Source organism: Ciconia boyciana, chromosome 18, assembly GCF_034638445.1.
Source record: "Ciconia boyciana chromosome 18, ASM3463844v1, whole genome shotgun sequence".
In the NCBI taxonomy this organism is placed as follows: domain Eukaryota; kingdom Metazoa; phylum Chordata; class Aves; order Ciconiiformes; family Ciconiidae; genus Ciconia; species Ciconia boyciana.
Window position 1 is genome coordinate 5,855,748 of NC_132951.1, and position 26,648 is coordinate 5,882,395.

General features: G+C 49.4%; 2 protein-coding genes across 10 annotated transcripts in view; one reads left to right on the forward strand and one right to left on the reverse strand.

The window, feature by feature from the left end:
• Positions 1–1,010: 1,010 nt before the first annotated feature.
• FAM78A (family with sequence similarity 78 member A) lies at positions 1,011–15,083 on the forward strand. Of its 2 annotated transcripts, none has more exons than XM_072883280.1 (3): positions 1,011–1,859; positions 2,156–2,468; positions 10,557–15,083. In XM_072883280.1, exons 2-3 carry the CDS (start codon positions 2,206–2,208, stop codon positions 11,083–11,085), a joined length of 792 nt encoding a protein of 263 aa, XP_072739381.1. In that variant the 5' UTR covers positions 1,011–1,859; positions 2,156–2,205; the 3' UTR covers positions 11,086–15,083. The 2 variants fall into 2 exon arrangements, with proteins under 2 accessions (XP_072739381.1, XP_072739382.1); XM_072883281.1 differs by having other exon boundaries at positions 1,011–1,324.
• Positions 15,084–20,833: 5,750 nt separating this feature from the next.
• Positions 20,834–26,648, reverse strand: part of NUP214 (nucleoporin 214) — a 49,319-nt gene continuing 43,504 nt past the window's right edge. For 5 of the 8 annotated variants that reach the window (XM_072882985.1, XM_072882984.1, XM_072882987.1 and 2 more), the window contains exons 34-36: positions 23,457–23,599; positions 22,582–22,606; positions 20,834–21,883 (exon numbers count right to left, since the gene is read on the reverse strand). In XM_072882985.1, coding sequence (XP_072739086.1) covers positions 21,850–21,883; positions 22,582–22,606; positions 23,457–23,599 — 202 coding nt within the window. In that variant the 3' untranslated portion in view covers positions 20,834–21,849. The remainder of the gene's footprint in view (positions 21,884–22,581; positions 22,607–23,456; positions 23,600–26,648) is intronic. The other 3 variants (XM_072882986.1, XM_072882980.1, XM_072882979.1) reach the window with 1 other exon arrangement.

Genomic DNA, 26,648 nt, shown 5'->3' on the forward strand with positions numbered 1-26,648 from the left:
GAAACAAGTCACAGAGGACACGCACCCAGAGCGCTGCGTACAGCAGCTATTACCAAAAAGCTGGACACAGGCACTCACCTGGTGCTCAGCTCTTGAAATTCGGATCCTCAACCGGCTGATGGTCAGCAGGACCAGCCAGCTATCTGCAATAGAAGTAAAACTATCTGTAATAGAAGTTTACAACTTTCCCACAGGCCATTGCTGCCTCAGACGCTTCTCCCTCTGTTCCAGCTACTCCTTAGACCCTTTGCTGCTATGGAGAGCTTTGCGTTTCTAGTTGCTTGAGTCACAGCCCACCCAGCCTGGGGCTACAGGTTTTAAAAATGAGGAGACTTTACTGAAGCTACCAGCCACGCTCCAGCCGGGAGAAGAAAATCTTAATGTGAAAAAAACCAAGAGAAGATACACTGCAGTTAAATTAAAAAAAAAAAAAAAAAAAGTAAAAAAGACGTTTCAAAAAAAAAAAACTACATTACCCACAATTCACGGACATGTGGGAGGAAATGCTGTTTTTGCAAAGGAGGTTTAGCTTCTACAGCTGCAGTTTAAAAGCGAAATACAGGGGGAGGGATGGGACTGGGCGAAGGAGGGAGGACAGGGAGGCAGGGAGAGCGGGGGGGGAGGCTGAGACCTGCCGCCCATCCCGCCGCCGGGCCGGCCGAGCCGCGGGCATGCGGCGGTCCCTGCCCGGGCAGCCGGCGGGAGCGGCCGGGCACGCCCGGGGGCAGGGAACGGCTACGAGCGAGTTTCTGCAAAGTTTGACCCGGTTGCCTTTTTGATGCTGCGGCGGCGAGCGGAGCGGGAGCCCCCCCGCACCCCCCTGCTCCACCGGCGAGGCTGAGACCCGGGGCCGGCGCCGTCCCCGTATGCATGAATGTATTGCGAGAGAGGAAGCCTGCGGCAGCCGGGAGGCGGAGGCACCGATCCTGCTCATCTCACCTCCCCGAGCATCTAGCAAAGAGGCGAAGGAAAAAAAAAAAAAAAACGAGCGAGAGAAGGAGCCTCCCCCCCCCCCCCCCGCCGCACCTCGCCCCCGCGCAGCGCAGGGAGCCCGGCGCGGTGCGCGGCGGCCGGGGCTCGGCCGGTGCTCGGCGCTGCTCCCCGCCGCCGCGGGATGCTGTGACGCCCTGCAGGACCGCGGGGCCCACGCGTGTGCGGGGCAGCCCCGCCGCCCGCCCATGAGCCCCGCCGGCTGAGCCACAGCCGGCTCGCCCGGGAGCGGCGGCGGCAGCGGGAGGAGGAGGAGGAAGGTCGGACACCCCTACGGAGAGCCGCTCGCCGAAGAGGAGGAAGGGGAGCGGCGGGGCCGGCGCCCCCCGGGCCGGTGCGTGGCGGCGGGATGTCACGGGCGGCGAGTCCGCGGCGCTGAGCGGGCGCGGAGCGGCGCGGCCCCGGCGGGAGCGGGGAGCGGGGAGCGGGGGAGGCTCGCCGCCGCCTCCTGCCCCGCTGCGCAGCCCCCGCAGCCCGCTGCGTGCCCAGCAGCGCCGGCTTGTTCTTCTGTATGGTTTCGGCTATTTCTAAGGGGGGGGAAAAAAAAAAAAATCCTCAGCCCCAAAGCCCTGGCATCGCTGGTGGAGGAGCCTCCGACATCGGAGATTTGGCTACTTTTTGCATTTTTCCACCCGTCGTTTCTTTCTGTTATTATTGTAATTTTGTGCGAAAGGAAGTTATGAACAACTGCAAGTCAGGAAGTGGAAATCCACACCGGTTGTGACAAGCTGGGGCTAAAAACTATTTCATTATTTATATAGATGTGTCTATCAACATTCTGCTTTTCATCCAAAGAATCAAGGGAAATACCGGCTAGTCCTATGTTTGACGGTGAATGACAGACCGCATCTGAGGAAAGGAAGGACTAAGTATATCAGCTAAGAACACCACCGTTATTTATTGAACTCAAGAGACCTTTTTTTTAACCCAAAGACTGAGCGAGAGATTTAATGGGTCATTAAAAGGGGAAAAAAATTTTAAAGGCCCTTTTGCTTCTGAAGTGCAGCTAACCTCAAAATAGGAGCAGTACTTGTAAGACAGATACTCAGATTAAGGCTTTACGTGATGAATTTTCTATCCTATGGATATCGGTTTTGAGATTACAAACCAAGAAGATCTGTAATTGATCTAGCACCAGATAATTTCAATGCCTAATATTCCCCAGGATTGCTGGAGTACCCTAGGAGCTGCATCGGACTGTATTCGGGGTATGCCATGGGCTGTATTCAGAGTATTAGCTGCAAATCCAAAGTTTTCCGGGAAAGTATTTCAGTGATTGAAGTCAAAGCCTCCATCGATCCCATTCCCACCAGCATCGACGAGTCCTCCAGCGTGGTCCTGCGCTACCGGACCCCTCACTTCCGAGCCTCTGCGCAAGTGTTGGTGCCCCCTATTCCCAAGAAGGAGACCTGGATCGTGGGCTGGATCCAGGCTTGCAGCCACATGGAATTTTACAATCACTACGGGGAACAGGGAATGTAAGTATTTCCAAGAGCGCGTGCGAGCGGGTACAGGTAGAAAAAGCGGGAGGACCACGGCCTGGCTGGGAAATACTGGATTAAGCCAAAAATTATCATCCAGTTGGCTTGATTTTAAAACCCAGCTCTTCTGAAACTTAACAGGACTTTCTCATACATTTAAGATACAGGAGAGCATGTCCCTGCCCTTTTAAAGGAGTAGGTGTTCTCTTCTGATGGGAACGTGCCCAAGCCCTAACCAAAACCCCCTTGTTCTGTTAGGAACCCAAAAGCAATACTGTATTTCACAACAGCTTTTGAGCAGCACTGGAGATCCTGAAATCCCAGGTCAGCCCTGCCGCGACAGGCACCCCTGTTTTGATACACATTTTGCACGAGGGGTTCCCCTGACCCCCAGCTCCTCTCTTCGGCATCCCTCCCCATCCCTTATGGGGTAAAACTGCGCCTTGACGAGCCCCAGGGAAATGCGAGGGCTGACACTTGTGGCACGGTGCCGTCCCCAGCGTGCTGTAACTGCTGCTGCAGTGGGCCATGGCTGTGAGCTCCGTAGCCCACCAGCTCTGGGAGCAGACTTCAGCATCACAGGAGGAATCCTGCTTGCTTTGCCCACGGTAGCAGGCAGCCCACAGGGGAAGGACAAGACGGATTTAACCCACTGATAATTAAACCCTTTGCACCACCTTGGAGCAGGGTGAAAATCTCACATTACCCTCCTTTCGGGTAATGTAAGAGTAGGAATATAGAGGTAATAGATGTGAGGTCGGGGGAATCTAGGGGCTGTTTGCACACCACACCCCCCACGTTACTGGTCAGACAGTCATAGTGAGACAGGAATGAGTCAAATTAAAATGTCACCTCCCTATTGTGAAAAGTAATCTCTCCCCAGTCCCCCACCAGTTTGTTCACCAAATGTTGTTGCAGGCTTTGGCCCGTAGTTAAATCAGCAACGGCACCTGATCTCCAAATGCCTGCACAGAACAGCAATTCTGCAACTCACGGCACTGGGCAGCACCGGGTGCAGCCTCCTGGCGCAGCAGAAATCTGTCTGTGTAGCCACGGGGACAAAACCTGACCGCAGAGCCCGGTGCTGGCAGAAGGTTTGGTGGCTGGAGGTGCTGATGCTGCCCGGTCTCTGGGGGCAAGGGAGAAAGGACGGGAAGGTCAGGTTTAAGCAACCCTCCCGTCTGCTCATGCCAGGTGCCCTGTGTCAGGGGGATGCCGGCTCAGCCCCTCAAGGCTCATTCTGGGTGGCTTAAAAAATGGTGAAGGAGGAAGGCTGAGGGAGGATGGGAACACGAAGTAGGGCTGGAGAGCAGGACAAACTCTGCCTTAATGCAGTGCCTTCCTGAAGGCCTCAACATCTGCACGCACAGCCCGGCCCTTCTTCCCTCCCTTCTGCCTGTCAGCCCAGATGAGGACGCGGGTTCAGCATCTCAGACATAAAGCGAATACGTGTTGTAAGATGTGGACCAGAGGGAAGGGTACGCTGAGGAGCAGCTGTAAGTGACAGAGTGTCCCCCCCGTTCTGTCCCCACGTCCCCTCTCTGCTCAAGCAGAAAGTGCCTTGAGAAGCAAACTAGCACCTGGCAAACACCAGCAGTGAGGCTCAGCAAGGGAGAAGACCAGCTTATCTTGATTTTAAAAGTACTTACAACAGGCCCAAAATCTGCAGGCTTTTTGGCTCCAACAACATCTTTAGCAAGGACAATTTGTTGCTCAGATGTTCCCAATTCCAGGCCTTTGGGATTTGCATGTGTAATTCTCAGGCTCATTTAGAAATCCTGTCTTTAACGACCAGCTGCAAAGGAAAACAGAAAAGTCCACTGTATATAAATACAGCTCACATCCACTGAAATAAAAAGGACTGGGCAGAGAGCTATTCTGCCAGTGCTGCTGTGGGCTGCAAACCTCGACATGTCCTTTTATTTCTCTGCACCTGAGTTTCCCTGGGTTTAAAATGAGGATTTGGTCCAGTCTTCCCTTGCTGGAATGCTTTGAGGCAAAAAAAGTTGTATCTACAAGTTAAGTGCTGTAAACAGGTAGTCAGAATTAAACACTGCAGCTATGTATGAGAGCTATTAGCCAGAAAATCATGGAAACAAAGATTTTTCCCTAGGAGGTTCATTGACATTTAACTGATATAAAAAAAAGAGTTACCCAAACATAAGTAGGAATCTGTCTGCTCCTCCACTCTCTTTCTATAGACCCGTCGCCATCTGAAAGCTATAAATAAAGGCGTTTGGGAGGAAAGGCCTCTTTTAATGCCATTGAAACATGCTCTTGGAAGACCTTTATAGAGAGAGAGACAGGACACAAACCTATCTGAAAGAATGGGCCAAGCCTTTAGCTGGTGTAACAACATAATCCCGCTGACCTCCACGGAGCTGCATTGATTTATGCCAACAGAGTATTTGTCGCAACTTTCCATGATGAAGAGACTACTGCAACATACATATTTTTAATCACTGTGGTGACAGGCAAACAGAAAACCCCAAATAATACAAAATCAGTTGGTCAGTTGGAGGATCAATACTTACAGCAGGCTTTGGATTAATTTTTCACTTGTATGCCCCCAAGTTGTTAGCCGTGTATAAGCTGGCCATTACGTTGAGGATAGAAACAGCTGAGAAATACTGGAGCAGATGGAGCTGTGCATAACGCTCCTATAGGGATGTTAGCTACAGAGGGGATAATTTCGACACATGCGTTTAAAGCGGCACTGACAATTTTGGGGCTAAAGGCAGCTTTTTTAAATGTAAAGGAAAATAATTAAAACTCGGATAACATGTAAATGCTGGCATTATTTTACGCGTAAGTCAGAAGATGCTGCTGGGAACATGAAAACCCCCAGCACGAGGATGTGGATGTGCTGCCTGCCCCCCCCGCTCCGTGCAGAACTGGGGCAAACTCCCGTTCAGCCCACGGCTGGTTTTACTGCTCCCCCAAGCAGGGTTTTGCCCTGTACCCTTAGGGAAGGATGCCGCTGCGCAGCGGGAGGCATCCGGATCAGGCCGCAGAGCTCTGACCTGTGCAGGACACGCTGGACCAGGTCCCCGCTGGGGTGTCCTGGGGTGGGCGCTGGTTTCTGCACCCGGTTGTGCAGCACCTGGTGGGACCCGTGTCAGCGGCTGGGCAACGCCAGCGTGGCATTATCCAGCCTTGTTTCTTCATCTCCATGGAGATGTGCAAGAAGCGGTGCAGATGGAGATATGCAAAACAGAGATAAATAAATCAGAGTTTGAATACGATCAGCCAAGAATCTGGAGAAGTTTCAGGTAGATATTTCTCCCCAGGAGGACCCGATGGGGCAGCTGGGCAGCATTACATCATCGCTTTACGTTACCAGGCATCTCTCTCTTGCGAGATTAAATCTTCCGTGCCCTGCAGCAGAGACACAATGAACTCGAGAAATTGACTTGTCAAGAGAATAAACCCCCAGTCCTTGGGAGGGAAAACACAATCAAAAAGAGATTCACCAAAGAAAAAAAAGGTTACGCTTTCCATGGGAAGCGAAGGGAGGTCGATTCACCATGGGAATTTACTGAGATATCCCTCCGGGGGTTGAGAGGAAAAGGCTTCGCTGCCCTTATGTGGCCCCTGGCCCTTACCTGCGCTGTAAGCACGCACCTCAGCCCAGTTAAATGGTCCAGTCTGACTTGAGCCTGCTCAGCTAAACCAGCAGAAATCCGTCCCTTTTTCTTAATGCCAGTTTTCTGCTAGTTTTACTCCCTGAACCACCGTGCATCAAACATCACTGCCGGTTCAAGCGACGAGGCAGGAACACGCAGCTGGAGGATGGGGGGAAGAGGGACCACAGCAGCATGGCTCCGACAGCTGGGGAACAACATCTTAAATTTCCTTCCTGTTCTTTGCTATGACCCTGGCTTGAATTGCTTGACGTGCCGGAGTAGGTGAGAGAGACGCTGTAAAGGACAATTTAAAATTAAGCAGCTCCGAATATCAGGTTTGCTTTCTTTCAGCTAGTCGCCAGCACAGGAGCAGCGGTGGAGGGAGGCAGGTAGGAGCAGGGATGTGAAATACCCGAGACGGCTTTTCACCGCGCCCACACATTGCACTGGTACCTGCACCGAGCACAGTCTGCGTCTGAGCGGGGCTTCTCTTATTTAGGGAGCTGGTGGAAAGGAAGGGTGTTGGAAAGCACAAGGTTATGCAAGTCCATCTGGCCTGTGACTAATTAGGAGCTGGCTTTGAGGAATTGAGGCTGAGGCTGCAATAGTGCCCGATGCCTGTCCGAAAAGGTTAGCTGGATGTACCCGTGTCACTGCTGGGTGCACAGGGCTGGAGGCTGCTGCGCTTGGATTTGCTGTCACTGCGCAGGCCGCTGCAGTGATTGCTTCGGTCTGGGCTGTGGGGCAGCCATCTGGAGGGCTCGGGATAAGCTGGGGCTTCGTTTTGTGTGACAGAATAGGAAGAAATTTATCTGAATGAGAACTAGGAGGCTAAAACCTACATAAAGCTGCTTGGCTGTCAGCAGCAGGGCTGCAGTTATGCCACAAGAAATAGCTCAAAGTTCCTTCTCCTGGTAGCAAGAAGACATTTGTTAAGAGAGGCTTGTTGGCAGCTCTAGTCTCTGGTGATGCCCATACTGACTCTGAACGTTTCAGAAGCGGCAGAAACAAGCTTGTCAGTATTACAAGCCAGAACCTACTGATTTTGGAGCTGATCAGCTATAGTGAATCCATGAAACCAGATCGGTTGGTTTCTTTTCATGCCTCTTCTCTGCTATTGTCAGCGAAGTGTTTACTGGGCACTTTCTGGTCTTTCCTTGGCTCGACACCACCACAGAAAGATGCTGATGCAGCCAAAGATCATTCCACAGCGTTCCTTCCAAAATCATCCAAAAGGGCAGTTGTTGGCATATTATTTAAACAGGGACACACTATGCAAGCGAGGGCTACTAACCTGGCTGGCACAGAGGCTTTGCTGTAGCAGCAGGCGAGGGGCAGCCACCACCAGCAGCAACCATCGCGCAGCCTCTGCTTTTGCTCCAGTCACGGGACCATCATAAGGCCTCATTTTTCTTCTCGTTCCTAAGCTGCGCAGATAACGCGTGATGGTTTTGAAACTCCAGGGTTAACCACACTCGCTAGAATTAGGCACAGCGTGCTCCACAAAGAAACACAGGCCAGTTTCTTCTTTCCCGTTCCTGCCCACGCCTTTTCTTAAGCAGGGTGCACCTCTGAGCCGCCCTGAGCTCAGCCACGCTGCTCACGAACACGCTCAGCTTTGCGGTGGGGTTTCTCAGGCTCTGCAGGCAGCATCCTGCCTTCAGCGACCGGCCCAGGCCCTGGCACAGCTTCACCTTTTTGCTCTCATTTGAACCCTGGGCAAATCCCAAGAAGGTCCTGCAATTCTGTACTGGTCTGGAGTCAGATAAGGCTAGTGGGAATGAGGATGGGGACAAGCAGATCTTGGTTGACCTGCAGTTTCTGAGCATCCTCTACCTGATTGTCCTGCCGTTCGCCCACCAGCCTCTGATCCCAGTAGGCTGGAGCAGCCCGGGGGGGTTATCAACCTCGCGTGGCATCTCAGGTCCCCGTTTGGCACCTCCACACCCACAGAGATGCTGTGGCTGCACCTCAGCATCACGCCTGTCACAGCGTGAACCTCCAGGAAATTGTCACATCTCATCCCCGGGTGACAGCCAAGCTGAGTACCAGCCACTGCCTGAACGGCAAGTAATCTTAAACCGTCTGCTGAAAGGGAGGGAAAGAGCCCCCAGATGGTGTTTCAGAGCGGGGCTGTGCGGCGGGGAGGAGGTGGGGGGCTGCAGAGCACGACCTCCGCTCACCCGCCCGCCGAGGGCTGGCTTCATCCAACATCCCTGGGGCTTTTCTCTTCTCAGCTCTCCTTGAAGAGCATAGGAGACGTGGGAGACTCCGATTTAGAGAGCAGAGCGCATAACCATCTCTCCGGTGGCCGGGGGTCCTGGCAGGACTGCTCAGAGATCTCCTTTTGGCTGCCTTCGCGAAAAATTTTCTTCCAGGGAAAGGACTCCCTCTGCCTGCTGGCTACGAGCTCAGGAGGGAGGATTGCTGCAGCCGCGGTGCCATAGCTGACAGCAGCCCGTAAATCTGCGTGGGGAGATCTCACGCTTGCCTGACCCCCGGCTGCTGCTGACCCCCGTCCTGCTGCTCGGAGCATCCCTGCATCCCCCGCAGCAGCCCGCGTCCTGCCTTGCACTTAAACCTCCCGGGTTCCTGCCAGGCCGCCCGACCCGCAAACCGGCCGCCCCTGCGCAGTGCGGCCCAACGCCTGCCATGGCACAGGGGAGGTTTTTGCTAGGACCCCCGCTCGCGCGAAAAAAAGATAAATGAGATCTTTAAACCCCCACGGTATCTTCTAGCTACAGCCAGACATTCACAGCTAACTGCTGAGTGATCCAGTAGTTACAAACATGGAGGCACTTCACGGTCATTAACTAATTAACAATCAGAACAGCCTTCTGAGACAGTCACATTAGTCCTGGCCAGCGGAGAGGAGCAGCTCATCCCAAAGCTGCGACAGAGCCCGGCCGGGCCCAACGCGTGCCCCCCCGGCCTGCGCCCGGCCGCAGCCCCCGCTGCAGTCAAGGGGCTATTTTAAGCCGCAGCACTGGACTTATTAAAGACTTGGACAGTTACCCCGGCGAGCCTCAGCGCGTCCCCTCTGTCTCCCTCCCAAGATAAACCGTGTCCCGTGGCACAGCCCGCAGCAGGGAGCCGCAGGGCTTGGGGGGCTGGTGCAGAGCCCAGCGTCCCAGCCCCACGGCGGGGTCAAGTGCAAATGCCACGCGGGGAGTGAGCTGCTGCTGCTGCCGCCGCACAGCCCCTTCTGCCACTTCAACAGCGGGGACATCGTCTCTGGTTGGCGGAAGGGGCCGATTCGTAAGCAAGAGGGAGAAGGTAAATTAGAGCCAGCTCTACCACCCTGGTTTTTAAAAGAACGTCCTTAAAATACCTGGCACGCGCTGAGCACATGGTCTATGGTTACGCCATCTTAGTGCCTTTACCCCGCAAATATCTAACCCTTTTTCTGAGACGCTGACAGTAGTTTGCTTCTATTGGCAAATCTAATCTTAAAAATTAAATTGGAAGTCAATAAAAAAAAAATTCCAAGTTGCGCATCAGCATTACAAGGTAGCGGAGGACCATTTTCACTTACTTTCTTGCTAGCAAGACTGACCTTTCTGTCAGTCTCTCAAGCACAGCACACGGCGCACAAACGATCGGCTCGGGCAGTTTTACAAGCTGGCTGACCTCAGTTTCTCTGATTACTGTAATACCATCCCTAGCCCGGAGCCTGGTGCACAGCCTTTGAACGGGGTCCTTCCTAGGGCTGGAGAAGGATGGGTTACACTTCCAGCGCCAGGCAGACAGCGGGGAGGGACAGGGGCTTATCCAGAGAGAAAATGAGCATTGGCAGGTAGAGACTGTGGAAAGAAAGAACAGAATGGGGCAATGGGAAGCTTTATGGTCCAGTTGAGTCCTTGATCTTACTTCCACTGCTTAGGTCGGCTCTCCTGTCGCCTCACCCCCAGGGCCAGCTCTGAGCTTGCCCGTTCTTCGGGAGATTTTGTGCTATTGAGAGAAAGAAACTCAGCCCTGAGCCCTGCTCTCACCGGCACAAGAGTTGAGATCCTGAACGCGGCGCTGGAGCGAGTCCTTCTGTTCAGCCATGCTCAGACAGCCAAGGAGCTGCAAGAAGATACCTGCATCACTGGATTTTCTCCAGCACTGGAGCTTTCCTGAGCACCCACCCTTTGCAGCCTTACTTAAACACTGACATAGTTTGAAGCACTCCAGGTAGCCACCGGTCCCTGCAAGGAAAGCCCTGGCCCTGCAGGGTGATGGTTCCTCAGTGGTGTTTAGCAGCAGGACAGACTTTCATGATCAGTCCTGGCAATTCGCAGACAGTTTTAATGGCAGGGATGAGCTCTTTCGGCAGGATGGCGTGAAAGGCACAAATTCCGGTACAAGCTAAAGGGGGAATGCATTCAGAATTCCTTCTTCTCCTTCCTTGAAGTCCGGCATGTTTCTAAACTAATTAATTAATGCATTATCCGTAATTTGTTGTTGATTATGGCAGGTCAAGTTGGGAGCTTCCAGACCTACTGGATGGTAAAATCCAGGCCATCAGTGACTCAGATGGAGTGAACTATCCCTGGTATGGAAACACGACAGAAACCTGCACCATCGTGGGTCCCACAAAGAAGGAGTCCAAGTTCAACATCAGCATGAACGACAACTTTTACCCAAGCGTCACGTGGGCAGTGCCCGTCAGCGAGAGCAACGTGGCCAAACTCACAAGCATTCACCGGGATCAAAGCTTCACCACCTGGCTGGTTGCAACCAACACGGCTACCAACGAAATGGTGACCTTGCAGACTATCAAATGGCGCATGAGGCTGGGCATCGAGGTAAATCCCAGCAGACCCTTGGGGCAGCGTGCCAAGCTGCAGGAGCCCTCTGCTCAAGAGCAGCCCCAGGTCCTTAGCAAGAATGAGCCAATACCACCCAGTGCCCTTGTCAAACCCAATGCCAATGATGCTCAGGTACTCATGTGGAGGCCAAAGGATGGACCACCACTTGTGGTGATACCTCCAAAACACCGATAATATAAACCTGGCGTCCCGGCACCAAAAGGGAGAAAAAAAAACAAAAAACAACCCGAAGCAAAACAATCACTTAGGTATTAGAATACACACGTATAATCTGAGCAAAATCAAAATGCACTTTTTATTCATTCAACAAATGCAACCATTCTACCTTCTCCCATTGGGACGGATTTCACTGTGCTAAAGCTAAAGAGGAGACCTTTGACTGGGGTCTGTCTCATCACTGGATTCCTAAGGGAAGAAACTAACACTGATGTCTACCCGTATAGATTTTTTTTTCTTCCCTACTTTAGTTACTGTTTGAACTTCAGTCTCATTAGCTTGTCCAGACTGCCCAGAACAATAAGAACATTTTATTTGGGATTTTAAGAGGCTTTTTTTTTTTTTTTTCGGTTGAGAACAAAACAAGTTCCTGGAGCAAAAAGTTGACTATTTAAGATAAGGAATTTTTTTTTTTTTTTAAGCTGTAAGGTTCTGAGTTGCAAATCCAAGTCATGCGGCCTTATGTAGACTTTGCTTTGCATTGCCAAACTTTTGCCTTAAAGCTATCTTTGAAAAAAAAAAAAAAAACAACAAACACACCATCAGGCAGAATGTCCTTTCTACAGAATTTTTGGGAGAAAGTTTTGGAAGAAGGAATAGATTGTCAGTGTGTCACAGGCTGATGGACGAAAAGGGCATGAAATTGGAAGAAGCGTGATAAAAAGAAAATCTTCCTGGTTTTAAAACCTGGAACAAGGAAGCATGGAAATAATCTCAGTTTCAAAGCAATGCAAATAAACCTGCTGTAGGGATTTCTCTTGAGTGGGAGCTACTAGGCCATCTCCCTGCTTAGCAGAAGGGGTAGCAAGCAGGCTTGCGCTGCTTACACTTGGTGATCTCAGCCTCCCGCTAGCATTACAATATGGGATAATCTCACAGCTGGAATTGTGGCCCTGGGAGTCAAGATAAATTGGGGGGGTGCGTGTGTCCCACTGGGTTTGTCCTTAGGCCATGCAGATGTCTGCCCAGCTAACCCACAGTCTCACCTTCTCGTGGCATGAGAGCCAACAGCTCATGCACCGGCTGTTGTTGGGTGAAGCTCCGTTGTCCCGTTTTCCCATGAAATCCAAATGACAGTGCTGTAAGAAGAGCAGGATATAAAAAGGATCCTTCTGAAGTCATTGGAGATGCATGGGTGTAAGCGAGGGCAGATCTTATCTACCAAGTCTACCCAGCAATATCCATAATTCAGGAACAGCCACGTCTGAAAATAACAGGCACCCATTCCTAGCAAACACTAGAAGCAAAAGCTATGAAAAACTCTCTTCCTCCCATGATATCAAATCACATTGGGGTTAGTAGATAATTTTCTTCCAAACGACCTCACGATCTACACGACTGTCAGGAATGGGGCCCAGACAGGACCATGATACTGTACCTGTCTGGTTATGGCACAAACGCCTATGTAGCAAAGGGTAATGCACGAGAAGGTGCAAGCAGGGCAACACCTGAGTCTTGGGTGTAGATCCTCCAGTAAGTAAGGTGCATTTGGAGCAGGAGGTGGAACCTGTAGGTTTTAATAAGGACCTTGCCCAGATGGCTTCAGAGATAACCACATGCACTTCTGCAGAGGAAGGCGGTATGGAAAAGCCGTTTGAAGGGGAGGGGCACGGTTTGCTGGCAGAGGAAGTTCTGCGGTAGAGGTGGCATCTGGAGGGCAGGGCACAGGATGGGGAGCAGAGGATCTGCTCTCTTGCTCCAGCACATGGCCTGAGGCAGATCACTTCCCCTTTCCTCTGCAGCTCCTTCCCTTAGATAACATTTCTTCTTCTTCTTCTTAACAATCTGCCTCAAGAGCTAGGACTGAAGAGAGCTCAGCATGCCAGGTACAAGCCTGGCCCTGCTGAACTGGTCTGAACAGGTCTCACCACCACATACACGCTGCTCAAAAGGCTCTCCCCTCGGAGGGGCACCAATTAGCTGCTATTGCCGTCTTCATCTTCCACATAGACCATTACCAGCAAGAAACTTCCCCAAAGCCACACCATCTACTTCGGCAACAGGTTCAACATCACCACCTGCCTGGGGAAAGCACGCCCAGACGATATGCCCCCCACCATGACGGTCTCAAACCAGCAAACAAGGATCCTGGGTCCCTGCAACCATACCCCCATTTCCAGGGGAGACCGCCCTCCTCCATGCACCGGTTTTCAGAGATGCTCGGCCACAGAGCTGCTCTCTTCAACGGGCAGATCTCTGAGGTAGGGAGTCCAGCATTACAAGCAGCTTGCAAACGAATGGACTGCATCAAACCCAAATCCACGAGCCAAAGGTTGCCTAAATCTAGGCTTTGGGACTATAAAGGATGAAACTAGGGAGACTTTGACTTGCACAGTCACTCTCTGTATGAAACTCCATTTTCTTACATGGATTCAAATCCTAACTATAGCTCCACTGGCACAGCGCTTTGGGACTTGTCTGTATTTTCTCCGAGGCAATACATGCAGAAGAGGACAAAATGTGAGCTGTGGGTGAATAGCTGATAACGCTTGCATGCATCTCGGCTACCGCTTAGATGCACTTCTGGGCAGTCCCACGGGTGGGAGCAGAAGGGGTATTTTTGTCTGGTATTCACTTTGTCTCCAGGTGCTGAGTACTTACAGTTCTCACTGATGTCAGCATGGGTCGAAGAAATCGGACCCAGTTGTCTTAATTAGCTGCATGAAGGAATTCCAAGGAAAGATTTCTTCTCAGTCACCAAAAACCACATTCAGGGAACACCTACGTCCTTTTCCACTTAGCTTTGTGTTGGACTTAGTCTCCCAGTGCATTAAGTAAATCTGGGTCCTCCTGCTCCCTCTACCTGGTGGACTGGATGCATCCATGCAATTTGATAGTAACCTCCTGGCTAATTCGTCCTGTTGCACTGAACAGACCCAGCTAAGCGGTAAATATGAAATTCAAATTTCACATTGGGGTCGGCTTTGCATGGACTTCTCCCTTCCCAAAGAATGCCTTTAGCCCGTGCCTAGGTTGAAACGTGCCCCTCCACCTCCATTTGCATCACCAGACACGGCATAGAAAAGTGATGCTGCCTCTTTTGAGATTTCATGCGTTGTGATTAAAAGTGATGTTTTTCCAATGCTGCTTCATTACAAAACTGATGGGGAGAGGTTGAATATAAAAGGAACGGTGGCTGGAGGTAACAGGTGCTATAGACATCGCTATAGATACGGCTGGTTAATGGCCATGTAGTTGGAACGAGGATTGACAGGGTCCCAACAGGGACTTAAACGTCTGGGGACCCGGGGCATCCTGCACCGAGTAAGGTGGTAAATAAGCAGAGGTAAATACAGCTCCTTCTCTGGCAGCTTTTGCAGAACCGGGAATGCGCAAAGGCGCTGGGAAGCTGATGGGGCACCAACACGGGATACTGATGTATCTGAGCTTGTTGCTGCCTCACCTCTCTCATCAATGATGCTCAGCTCTTTATGGCCCCAAATCACCACAGGAGCTGAGAGCGTAGCCTGACCATCCCTGCCAAAATCCCATAGTGGTCCAGGGTGGGAAGCAGCAGGGCGAGCCCTGGCCGAGCCCCTCGCCTGCACCCTCTCCCCCCACAGCCAGCAGCGGGGCAGGGGCTGGCAGACACTGTCGAGCTCGGCCAACACGCCGAGCAGCGTCACGGGCCGTTTGGTTCTCATTTCCTACCCTTGACACCGAGACGAGCATGGCGAGAGAGGGAGAGCCCCTCGGAGAGCCAACGAAGATACTAAGCAGCGTTGTGGAGGGGTAGACCTGTTGAGCCAGCGCAGCAGAGAGCAAGGCTGGGTCCAGCAGCAGGGGGGTAAGGCGAGGGCTGCCCGAGCCTCGGCACCGCCATCCCTCCCTGCCCTGGCTCCTGGCGCAGCAATAAGAATCGTCCTTGGTCTTGTAGAGATACTGTGAAAACAAAACCAAGATGTACCGAGTCTGGACACTTACAGAGATGTAAAAAACAAAACCCTGCTTTTATAACAGACAGAGAAATAAAATGAAATTTTCAAACCTGTCTGCCTGGAGTCGTTTGGGCGGTGGCTGTTTTTAAACGAAAGGCTCCACCACCTCTGCACTCACGTTTCAAGGCGGCGATAAACACCCTATTTACCATGAGTGCCTTTTCTCTCCATTTCAGCTCTTACGCTGCATCAGATAGAGAGCGGAGGTTTCTGGTTAAAAATACCAGCCGACATCCTGCATTTTTCATTACCAGGCCGCTGTGCATCTTGTGACGGCAGAACAGAGCCGAGCTGGTTGGCGCAGGCAGCAGCTGAACTTCCGCACGGTTCAGTTTCCTGACGCTGTTTGCTTATTTAGCACAAGCCTGGTCAGATGTTAGCTGTAAATACCACATCTGGAGAGAGGCAGCCTCTCAGCCAGGCGCCGGTACCCCAGGCAGCAGAGCAGCCCTGCCCTTTCAGACCTGGGCAAACGAGAGGTTAAAAGCTGCTACAGTAGATGACTGGTTTTCAAATACCACGCTGTATTAATTTCATTATTTTCCCCCACATTTTTCATATTTAGGTTCTGATTGCTTTTCAGTAAAGGAAACTGTCAAAATTATTTTCAGAGAGCAGGGGGGTGCCTGGCCGAGCGGCCGGCACAGCTCCCACGCTAACCCGTTAATCCACAGGGCCCAGCCCTGGCACCTTCCAGGTCTGTACTCACTCCACGTCCTCCTGCCACGGGCCGATCCCACCGCGGGCTCCCTTCCCACCGGCTGTGCCCCAAGGCAGACACAGGTTTCTCTCTTTTTTTTTTTTGTTTGTTTTGTTCCTTCATTGGTTTTACTGTTTTTCCATTCTCTGACCCAGCCTGCAAAGAAGCTTCAAGGCTTCTCAAAAAGCAGCAGAGCAAAGACTTGCTCTGTCTGCTGCAGGATCCTGCTGCTGCATCGGCTTCCACCCAGCACCCCCGGAGCCTCCTGCCTGGTCGGGCTGGAGGAGCCACGCCACGCTCGGGGCTTTCCTGGCACATGCCCTGAGCGCAGGGGCTGGACCCTTACCTGGGCACCCCCAGTGAGGTGCACCTCACACCGATGTCTCCCCTTCGCTGCATCTCCCTGGGTCCCGCCTGGAGCGAACAAGAGCCTGTTACAAGCCTGTTATGCCCCTTAAAGGTTGTAGCCAACCTTTGGAGCTCAAGAGCCTTTTGCAGGCTGCTGCTGGGCAGCAGGGAGACCTGGTACCATCATCCGCAAACCACTGGGGTGTGTGCCCACATAAAACACGAACGGCCACATAGTCTGTTTGGGAAGCTCCACCAGCGCATAGCAGTGACACAAATCCAAACGCTGCAGGGGAAGGGGAGGAATGAAACGTATGGGAGGTCACGGCTCGAGGAAAGGAATGTGCATGGATGGAGCCTGAGCAGAGGAGAGGACAGGTTCTGAGTGGGATTCCTTTCCACAGTGGAAACTCTCCAGCCTCATCTGTTGATAGCAAGTTAAATTTAGATGTCCTAGTTTTGGAGGGAGGGAGGGAGGGGTGGAGAGGGGACATCAGCCAACTCACAGCTGTTTTGGGTGACACCCTGAAAAAGCCGAAAGCGCTCGGTCACTTATTGTCTGCACAGAGACATTCGAAAGCATCCTGAGAAGGATGAGGAGGACGGTGGGAAGGACACGGGCTGCTGCAGAGCCCGGGTGATGGTGGAGCCCAGTTCTGGTGCTTCAGGTAACAGCAACGCCAATCCTTTATTGCAGTGCATTTGTGAACGCTGAGGCCAGAAATCAAACTTCACCTTTCTAGAGGTTTTGTTACTTGGCTTCGTGATTTTCTAACCTCAGTTTTAAGCAGACTGAGGCAACAGTTCCTTCGTTTGAAGAAATACCCCCTGGCCTCCACGGTCCCTGCTCAAAACTTTTTGCAGGGACTTCCCTCTGCTGATGCAAATCAGGTTTTGTTTCCCATTTCTTCTATCTCACATCTCGTTAAGCTGTTTGTGTGCAGCAGCTGCAAACACTCATTTTATTCCTTCATGTTTTCATGTTTTAAAGCAAAATATTTTTAGCAATGCACTGAAGAGCCTTGAAGCATCTATTAAAAAAAATAATAAAATACTGCGTCATGTGTTGCATGCACGTAGTTGTAACAGAGCTCCTCAAACAATCTGCATCAAGATTTCCAAGGCCACCTTTAGTAATACCTTTGTACATTGCTCCCCACAAAGCTATTGGGTACAGAGTCCTGGCAACACGTCCAAACACAGGAGAGCAGCACTGCAGGGTCAGGTCCGACCCTACCACGATTCGTAACTTTGGGGTCGTCCCACGTTTCCCCTCAAAACAGAGCAATAGCTTATTTCACCTTTGATGCAGAAGCCGTTCTGACATCACTTAAGCACAGCGTAGTTGAAGCGCTGAAGCTCCTGGCACCTGCAGAGCAGAACTGCAGAGAGGTTCTGCAAGGAGCACCGACCCGGGAGCAACTCCAGCACCCTGCTGCCGGAGGGGGTGGTGTAAGGGGGGTGACCCGTCCCTTCCAGCGCTGGAATGGGATGCGTGACGAGGCAGGACTGGAGCCCGAGGTCAGAGCATGGCCCACGGTTGCACGCACCCAGGAACAGTGCCACAGCACCAGGGATGAGTTACAGCCCTGCCATATTGTTTGAGTAACGCGCTTGCTGGCAACACACAGCTTCATTTTTATCTCATATTCAGGGAACGGTACGAGTTCAGATACAGGCACTGGCAGCACAAAGCGTGCCTGTGTGCGATAAAGACACATAGAGAGAAGTCCCGACTCCGCAGCGGGAGCCAGAGACGTGTTTGCAGAGAAGGAGCTTTGTGACCTACTGAAAGTTGCAGAAAAACGAGGTGTGGATGGTGCGAGACAGGGAACGTGCTGAGCGTAACCGCGGGGCCCTCAGGGAGCTGACACAGAAGCCCAGGGGCACACGTAGGTGTGCGGAGTCAAAAAATGTGCCAACACATCCAAGCTCATCCCTCGGCGAGGAAGAGTCGGTCTTTTCTTGATGGCTGCAAGACCCTGGGGCCTTGCTGCTGCGAGAGGGTGGAAGGATGGGGCTTGTCTCGCTGCCGACCGAGGGCTCTCATCCCCGCCGAGCTGCAGCCGCCTCTTCCCAGCCCCTGGGGCTCAACGCGACATTTATCTAGCAACAAAAACTCCCTCGGCGCTACCAGACACGCTCATGCCAAAGCCTCATTGCAGGACTATTTTTCCTTGTAAGCAATGCTGAAAGCAATGCAGAAGGGCAGGACACATGAAAACTAAGAAGGGATAAATAAAATGTCACTTCAGCCTCCACGCCTGCAGCGGCAGGGATGCGTACACGGGCTGACGGGGCGAAGGGAGGCAGCTCTGCGCAGGACTGCTCCCAAGGGGCAGAGACCAGCGCCGGCCGACACTGGGCTCCTGGTTCCTGGGCACAGGGGTGGGAGGAGAGGTGGTGGCAGCACCTGCCTTCCCCTTTCCACTGCCTCGCTCCCTGCTCCCAGCGGCTGGAGCAAGGGTCTGAGATGTTCAGCAGCACATTTCCGATCTCCACCATCTTTCACGGGGATCTTGCTTATCCACACAAACACACCACAGCAGCTCGCTGTTGAGGCTGATAAGCCCGTCCCAAGCACGACAGTCATGTCAGAAACACGTCTGGTTTCTCCCACGGAGCATCGCCAGGGTTTTGGTCAGTGGCACGGCAGCAGTGAGCTGAGGGATATAACCCGGCAGCATGGGATGAACTTCAGCCCTGCGATCCTTCCTCGGTTCGACAGCAAAGGGATGCCTCCAGCATTTGTCCCCTGGTTGCCTCTCCCCAACACACTGTTGTGGCACAGAGGGCCAAGGCTGCTGGGGACAGAGCAACGATGACCTCCCCTCCCAGATGGATCGGTACAGCCGAGACCACTGGTACTCTGCAAGACACCCGTATTCTGGAACACCAAGTATTATACAGTAAAAACCTTTAAGACAGGAGATTAAATAATTTTTCTTCCTTTTTGTGCCTCTTTGTGATGAAGAACATCTTTTCTCAGAAAAAGGCTCTTTTTTTGTTCCTCTTTTAGCCTTTGAGGAAGCAGAAATCCCCCGTCTGGTCTCTCCACGGGTTTGGGGATATCCTCTCTATGCCTCAGGCTCCCCTCTACCCACGAAGTCTGTAACACCATTGTTAGTGCTCTGCCATAGCAGAGCATCACCAGCACTCGGCTTTCCACTGCCTCGAGGCCATGGTGTAGTCTCAGGGGAGGGAAAAATAAGCCTGTTCTTTCATTAGAAATAATTAAGAATCCACCTTTGATAAAAGCCTTGGAAGATTTCTTCTCATACTGAAATGGCAGGGAAAAAAAAAAAGGCACCACCACCTCAGCACAGACAAAATGATAAGCTCCTTCAGAGTAGTCGTGGAACTGTTGCTGTTAGTTATTTGAAGATTAACCAGCACGGATAACATAGCTACTGAAAGGAGGGCTCCAAGCGCAGCTAGTCCTTGGTTTCTTTACCGAGTCTGCCAAGAAGGGGACTTTCTGTGTTAGTAGCTTTATTCCTTGGTGGACATCTGTCCACAAAAACCTGGACAGAGGCTGTGAGATCACAGGCCACCTAACACAGATGACAGACCGTAACAGCTTCTGGCAACCACCAACCGTGCGTCACAGGCACTTGCCAAGTCCTTGAGTCATCTAATAAAAATGCAGATTTTTCAAAGTCGACTTTGCTACGTTTTGTGCATATTCCCGTAGGCTTATGGTCACGATCAGCCTTTCCACACTGCTCAACTCCTCTAGCAGCTACTATGGAAACCAGGAGCAGCACCTGTTTCTCAAGGGCAGATAGTTCAGGGGGTTGGGTTTGCAGCCGTAATTTTGGAAGCACTGCAAGAAAATGCATGTTCAATCAGAATCTGGAGTAATTCTTACAGCCCTTCACTTGCAGAGGGTAAAGGAGTTAAACAGGTACCAAGCAGCACAGCAGGGACAACCCCCAACTGCTCCCATCATTCCAAAAAAGAAACTTTAAATGGCTCAGCATGCCAACATCACATTCTTACCAAGCCAATCTTCTCCATAGCAAGAGGTTTATTAGCTATCTGGGGGAGCACAGCTGATACGGCCTTGCTAGGAGGTGTCGCATGCCACAGCGAGGGGAGATTAATGCAAAGAATTTAAGGTCAATGGTTTGCGCCAGCTGCTATTTATAAAGAGGAAGGAAAGCAGAACAGCAGTATCACCTCTAGGCCTTAAGAAATGTAGTATAGTCAAGGAGATCATACTGGGAGGGCACACTTCAACCTATCTTCAGCTTTTTCTTCCATCTCCAAACCAGCAAATTTCAGGAAATTTTCTCCTCTGTTCTAGTGCTGTGGTCCCAGGATCGCGGGCACCCTGCTCTCTTCCATCAGAGGGCCAGGGAGGTTATAAGCCAAACCCTGACAACAGTGCTGTCTCTAATACAGCAGCATGCTAGGGTGCAGAAATCCAGGGCACATGTAAAACCCTTACAGCCTATAGCCTTGCAAAGCCTCTCCACATCTGAAAATAAGCCCTCTTTGTACACTATATTCCCCGTCTTTCAGTGGTCTTCCTTTTTAAAGGGAATCTACCTAATGACATTCCCAGGTGCAGAGATAGGAAGGATACTTTCCACAACTAGGACAGGAGTTAGGTCGAATGCTAACATTTTCGGTTGACTTGAAAAAAGCAGTTTCTTCAGGAACTGTTGATAGATATACGTATTTAGTTTATAACCAGACATGAAAACAAGCAGTTATCAACTATTTACAATTCCAAAAAGTGACCACATGCCCACCAAACCAGAAAGTGACACTTGTTTCTGCTGAAAATAGAAAAAGCAGAAGTATCCCAAAATGTCCTAATAGGACCAACAAGGTAAAATCATCCAATCTGCATGTATTCAACTAATACATAAGCTTTTCACAGAACAACAAAAACCCATTACATCATTTAGAGGTTTCATGGAAGTCAGATGCATCAAATAGGAAAAGTGTTTGTCCAGAATGCCTTCAGGGCTCAGTATGTTCAGGTATAAACATACGAGAATTTCACAGCCAAAGCCACAAGCTGCAAAATCACTAATGCCTCTGGATGGAGGTCACACTTCTAATTCAAGGGCCAGAAGTTTTCCCTATAACTCGAGTTCCATTTTCCGAGTTCTGTAAAATTTACAGAAAGGTAAAAATAGGAGAGCTTTTACTTCCCACCTCTTTGCTGAATGTTACTGCCATGGGAACGTGTTCTGCATGCTGCCAGTTTCTTCTCAGATAATTTCCTATTTCTCCACTAAGCCTCTGGCTCACACATGACTCAGTTTTAGCACTTCAGTGAGATAAGCATGTGCCCCATCCTATACTTAAAATTAGCAGGGCAAACTTCAGCCCCTTTTTTAAGAGCCTAGGATAATCAGTCATTCTCTTCAATGAAAGATGTGCTGGTTTATATCAGGAACCAACTTGAGCTACTCCCTTGTCTAGGCAAGGGATGAACAACAGAAAGCTAAGTCCAGTACGGGACTGGTAACCGCAGCACACATCTATTTCTTCTAGATCCAGGGAGATAAACCCTTCCAACACAAATAACATCAAGGCAGATAAAATAGTTTAATATAGAGCGAGAACAAGTGTTGCATAAAAATAAGCAAAATCTTTTTCTTAAAAAAAAGTCTGAGAACTTGTATTTAAAAGAAAAGCTGTTTGGATATTGATCATGTAGGTGACTCATGAATGCAGGAGCTACAGCACACTTCTACAGGAGAGTTCAGGATGTTCTTAGCTTCTCCATCCACTAAATCCAGAGGAAGATCTGTGGAGCAGGAAAAAAAACCAACACAGGAATGAATGCTAGAGTCTCCCTCAGGCACTATTAATTCAGCAGATCTCAAACAAACTTCCAGTCTCCCTACTATCAGAAACTTACAATGAGAACGCATTGGTATGTCCAGCATCTTTTACCTGAGACTGCATCAACACATACTAACTAGATATAATTATACTTATTCTAGAGCCTACCATCTGGAGATACACATGCTTTCTCTACTTGACAGGGAAACTAAGTAAAAGAAACTTGCTAGAAGTAATCCAGCAAGCCAGCGGCAGAGTGGATGACAGAGTTAACCTCAGATCTTAGTCCCATTCTTTAACTGTAAATCAGCATCTCAATTCAGCCAGAAAGGTACCGATTTATTTCATTCCTTGTTTCAACCTGACAAATGGAGTAGATATTAGATTCACACACAAAGCTCGAGCACACACATCACGTGCCTGAGAGGTGGAGAAAGAACATGGTGTAACTGAAAATTCTCTCTTATATGAAAGATTAACCTCACTGGAAAGCACACATTCAGAGCCTGGACTTTGAGCTCTATGCAGTGCCACTAAAAAGGAAATCGGAACTAGTATGTTACTGCTACTTTCAAAGCTTGCTCTTGTAAACCATTCAACTCTTCTATTCTGGTTCTATTTGGTTTTTTAATGAAGAGTTAGACACAAAATGGTACTTACGTGTTAGATGATCCAAAACCAAACCCTGAAAGAAATGCAAGATTAGAAAAATAATTGTTAAAAGGTAAAATGAACGCGTAAGATTTGTAGCCAATGTCTCCTCCCACACACAGATTGAAAAACATTTCTTTCCTGCCTTAGGCCAGGGAAAGAGTGATGGGCAAACAATGAAAGTCAAATCTCCATCTAGAAGAAAAGTGACTTGCCTCGGTTCCTAAGAGGGCTTTGCTTTCACTGCTAATCAGCTAGGTCCATTCATTAGTAGCAACTGCCTACAGTGTGCCTGGTTTATTCACCTCTCCATGAAAATAAGAGGGCTGCTTTCTGAAGATGGAGTTTGTGCTTAACGCAAGCCAGTGGTGACAGGCAGACCACCAATGAACGTATCCTCTCTCAAAGGCTCTGTTCTCAGCCCTGTGTAAATCACTGCAGCTTTGCTGATTACATCAGATAAAAATTTGTGGATATTGGTCAATTAGCTCAATTTTGCAGTGCATATTCTTTTGACACTAAGTACTTACATAGAGATACCCATGCATATGATACTGAAGAGATCTTCATTATTTCTCAACATTTTCCTTTGAGAAGAAAGAACAACTCCACAAAAAGGGCTGAAAGCAATAATCTGATGAGGTGTGCAGAAGAGCGATTTATTGACATGCCACATAGCAAATCAGTGATGCAATTATGAGATAAAGTCTGAGAAGATGCTACACCCCACCCTGCAGCCCAATTCTCCAGGCCATGGTGCCTTCCCTATAGCAGGACCAGGACCAGGCAGATTTTTGACAGGGAGCTGAGGAATCACACCTGAGTTCCAAGGAAAACTGGAGCCGTGGGGCCTGTTACATTCATTGTACTTTAGCTTCTCCTACCTCCTCCACCTGTCCCAAAAGCTGAGAATCCACTGCTTTGTGTGCCGAAACCAGTACCCTGTTGCGACAGCGATCCAAATGTCGGGGTATTTTGATTTGCTAGCGTGCCAAACGACGCTGTATTGCTACTGGTACCACCAAACCTGCAGTTTAAAGAGAAAATTTGTGTTTGCATGCATCTTCTCACTTACACTGGAAGTTTGTCCCGATATCCACAATGATAACAGTGCAATCCTTAAACGAGGATACATCAAAAAAGCGAGACCACCTGATACGAATAATTATAATTGTTCATTCTCGAAACGGATTTTCTGGTTTGGGAAAGACTATTGTACATACAAACGTCTGTTCAGCTCCCATTCTTAATGTACACCACGCAGAAAGGCAAATATGTTCATGCTTACACAGGGTACGTTTTCAAGTGCTTGGAAATACCAACTCCAGCCATCAAATGGAATATATTAACTCACCCCTGTGTGTAGTTTTCACCCTTTCAGCTCAAAAGTACAACATCGTTTTGTTTTGCAAACAGGGCAGCAAACACAGAATTGGTATGAGCTGCTCATGGCCAGAGCACAAAGCAGAACCCAGATACAGAACCCAGACTCCCAACTTTCAGATGGTACCTTACCCACTGCCCACGTAAACTGTCTACAGATTTCTCAATTCTTTTCTCTCCTCAGCCTATTTTGAACCACATACAGTTCCAGTGCTTTCCTGAAGATCTGCACCTACCTGGCACTTCTCCCCACCACCTTTGGATTACTTCCCTAATTGCTTTTGGGGACTGAATTAAGAAATGCTTTTATATATGGAAATTGGTCTCCTTTCTCCACCCACTCTGTCCAACCAGGCATTGTAGAGCTATCAGCATGACACACTAATGAGACCATGATATGCATTATGGTTCTCTGCCCCCCCCCCCCCCAATTCTGAATGTAATAGGTGCACTCAAAAAAGGAGCTTCAAGTGTTTCTCTAACTTAAACTGGGCAAAATGCAGACATGAAATTTTTAAATGACAAGCTCCGCTAAAGCTCTGCAAGTGTACAATGCTATTAGTACTAACCCAGCACCAGCCCTCCCCGAGCAGACAGTTGGGCAAGTCAAATAGCGTGCCAGCTTTGCAAGGCTGTGCCGCACACTAGCTCCTGTCATTTCTGACTTAAAACATGAACTGACAGCACGTTAACCCACCTCTCCATCCATCCAGATCTAGTAGACTTTAAAAAAAAAAAACAAAAAACAACCACAAAAAACCCCCCCACATCAAAACATATCTCTCCAGATAAAAGACAACCCTTGTAGCAGTGTGACAAGCAATTCACCTGGTAAAGGACATCACCTCTCCTATCCCAGACACTGCCAACTGTACACACTACTTCCATACACAGCATTAGAGACAATGGGCAGTTCAGTGACTTTGCATCTTTGGCCTTGCTAACCATTCCCTGTGCCTCTGGTTTGGCTCTTGACCCATGTACCTTGCAGACAACTTCAGCTCAGAACCACAAATGTGGTCTTCTCAGCAAGGGCAGAACAGGTTTTGTAGTTCTTTTTTAAAAGCAGCAAGATGGGGGATGCATTTGAGAACAAGAGGTTTTTGCAGTGCTCCATCTCCTCAGGACTATGCCACTAAACACACAAATCATGTCCACCCAGTGAAAAGAAGTGGAGGTGAAAACAGTGACAAGGAAACTTGTGGTTCAAACTGCTTCTTTCATTGCAACTAGAAGAATATGCCTGTTGAAAAATGCTAAGCATAGTAGGAGTAGAAAAACAGCTTAAGCTACGGACAGATTTTTTTTTAACCGTATAAAAGACACGAGATACAGTCATTGCCTGGTAACAATTTAATCAAACCTATCTTGCCCAGATTTTCAGGTCTTTTGTAAAGCTCCTATACAAAACAGAATTGGGAGGCACTTGAGGTTAGTTTATAAAAGCAAAACATTATTTGCTCACAAACAGTCGGAATTGCAGACTTTGAAGAAGTGTAGTGGCTTCTATTTTTTGTTACCTAAGTCATTTATCAAGTGATGCAGATTTTTCAGAATTGAAGCAGCAATGAATCACATGTATTTAAGTTAGCAGGATGTTCTCAGGAACTCAGAGCTAATACCGCACAACGTACTGGCAAGTAACTTCTCTGGATTTGGGATTTTTAAAGAATTAAAACTATTGCTCAAAATTTTGTGGTGAGATTTGGATTTTTGTAAAGCTGCCTGGGAATTTTGCACACTTTTTAAAGTTTTTAAAATCAAAATCAAATTCCTCAGGCAACTCTGAAAATATCAGAGTGAGTCTGCACCTTTCTAATAGAGAAGAAATTCTCAAGACTTCCCACAAGTTAAGCCACTGAATTCTTTCTTGAGTCTGCAGACCCCTTATGCAAGCCTTCTGTTTGCATCACTGCGCTGCTTGTTCCGAATCCCATTTTATCTTTAAGATTCCAACATTGCCCCTGAGCGCATCCAGTTTCAGTACAAAATCCTGCACCACAATGGCTGAAAGTTGGAACTTAACAAAATATCAGTTGAGTTGAAGCTAAGTCATCCCTACAAGTGCCTCCTTCTTTGCGGGGATTTAATTAAGCTGCCTCTATTTTTACCCTTTCCAAAGGGACTTTCCAACTTGCTGCACCAGAGTTCAGGACGTAGCAGAAGAACCTAGCTGAAGCCTCTCACAGCTCAGGAGTGCCCTGGCAGATGGGTATCTGCCTAAACTCATGAGCAATCAACAAGTTACACTTCTGGATGTTCTAATGTGCCTTACATAAAGGCAGTTCCTCCTGAAACTGAAGACAAACACTTGCGAAATACGTAAACAGTAAGATTGGGAAGATATCCAGTTTCCTCTTTTCCCTGGAAATTTTTCTTTTTTTAATTGGGTCTGTTCAGTCTGCATGTAATTGTAGGGTGTGAAGGAGACTTGCTCGCTGGTAGTGCAATATTGAAAAATTGCATTTGCTGCCTATTGCAGAAACTGCTTAGCAAGGTTTGAAATTCTGTATTTGCTGAACAAAACAAGGAATAAAGTGCTGTCTACTCTGGTGCCACGCACAGGCTTAAGGGGTAGAGAAACAGGTAAAAACAATCAGTGTGGGATAAACACAAATCGCTCTGGGAGCATAGGCTGTTACAAGTGCTTCGTCCCACCCCTCAAAGGGGAGAGAACAGACCGAATTCTCATT

Excerpts from the sequence above, each read along its gene's own strand:
- FAM78A (XM_072883280.1), top strand. The coding sequence starts at position 2,206 with ATGGGCTGTATTCAGAGTATTAGCTGCAAATCCAAAGTTTTCCGGGAA. Across the intron at positions 2,469-10,556 it reads CACTACGGGGAACAGGGAAT|GTCAAGTTGGGAGCTTCCAG; the intron begins GTAAGTATTTCC and ends TGATTATGGCAG.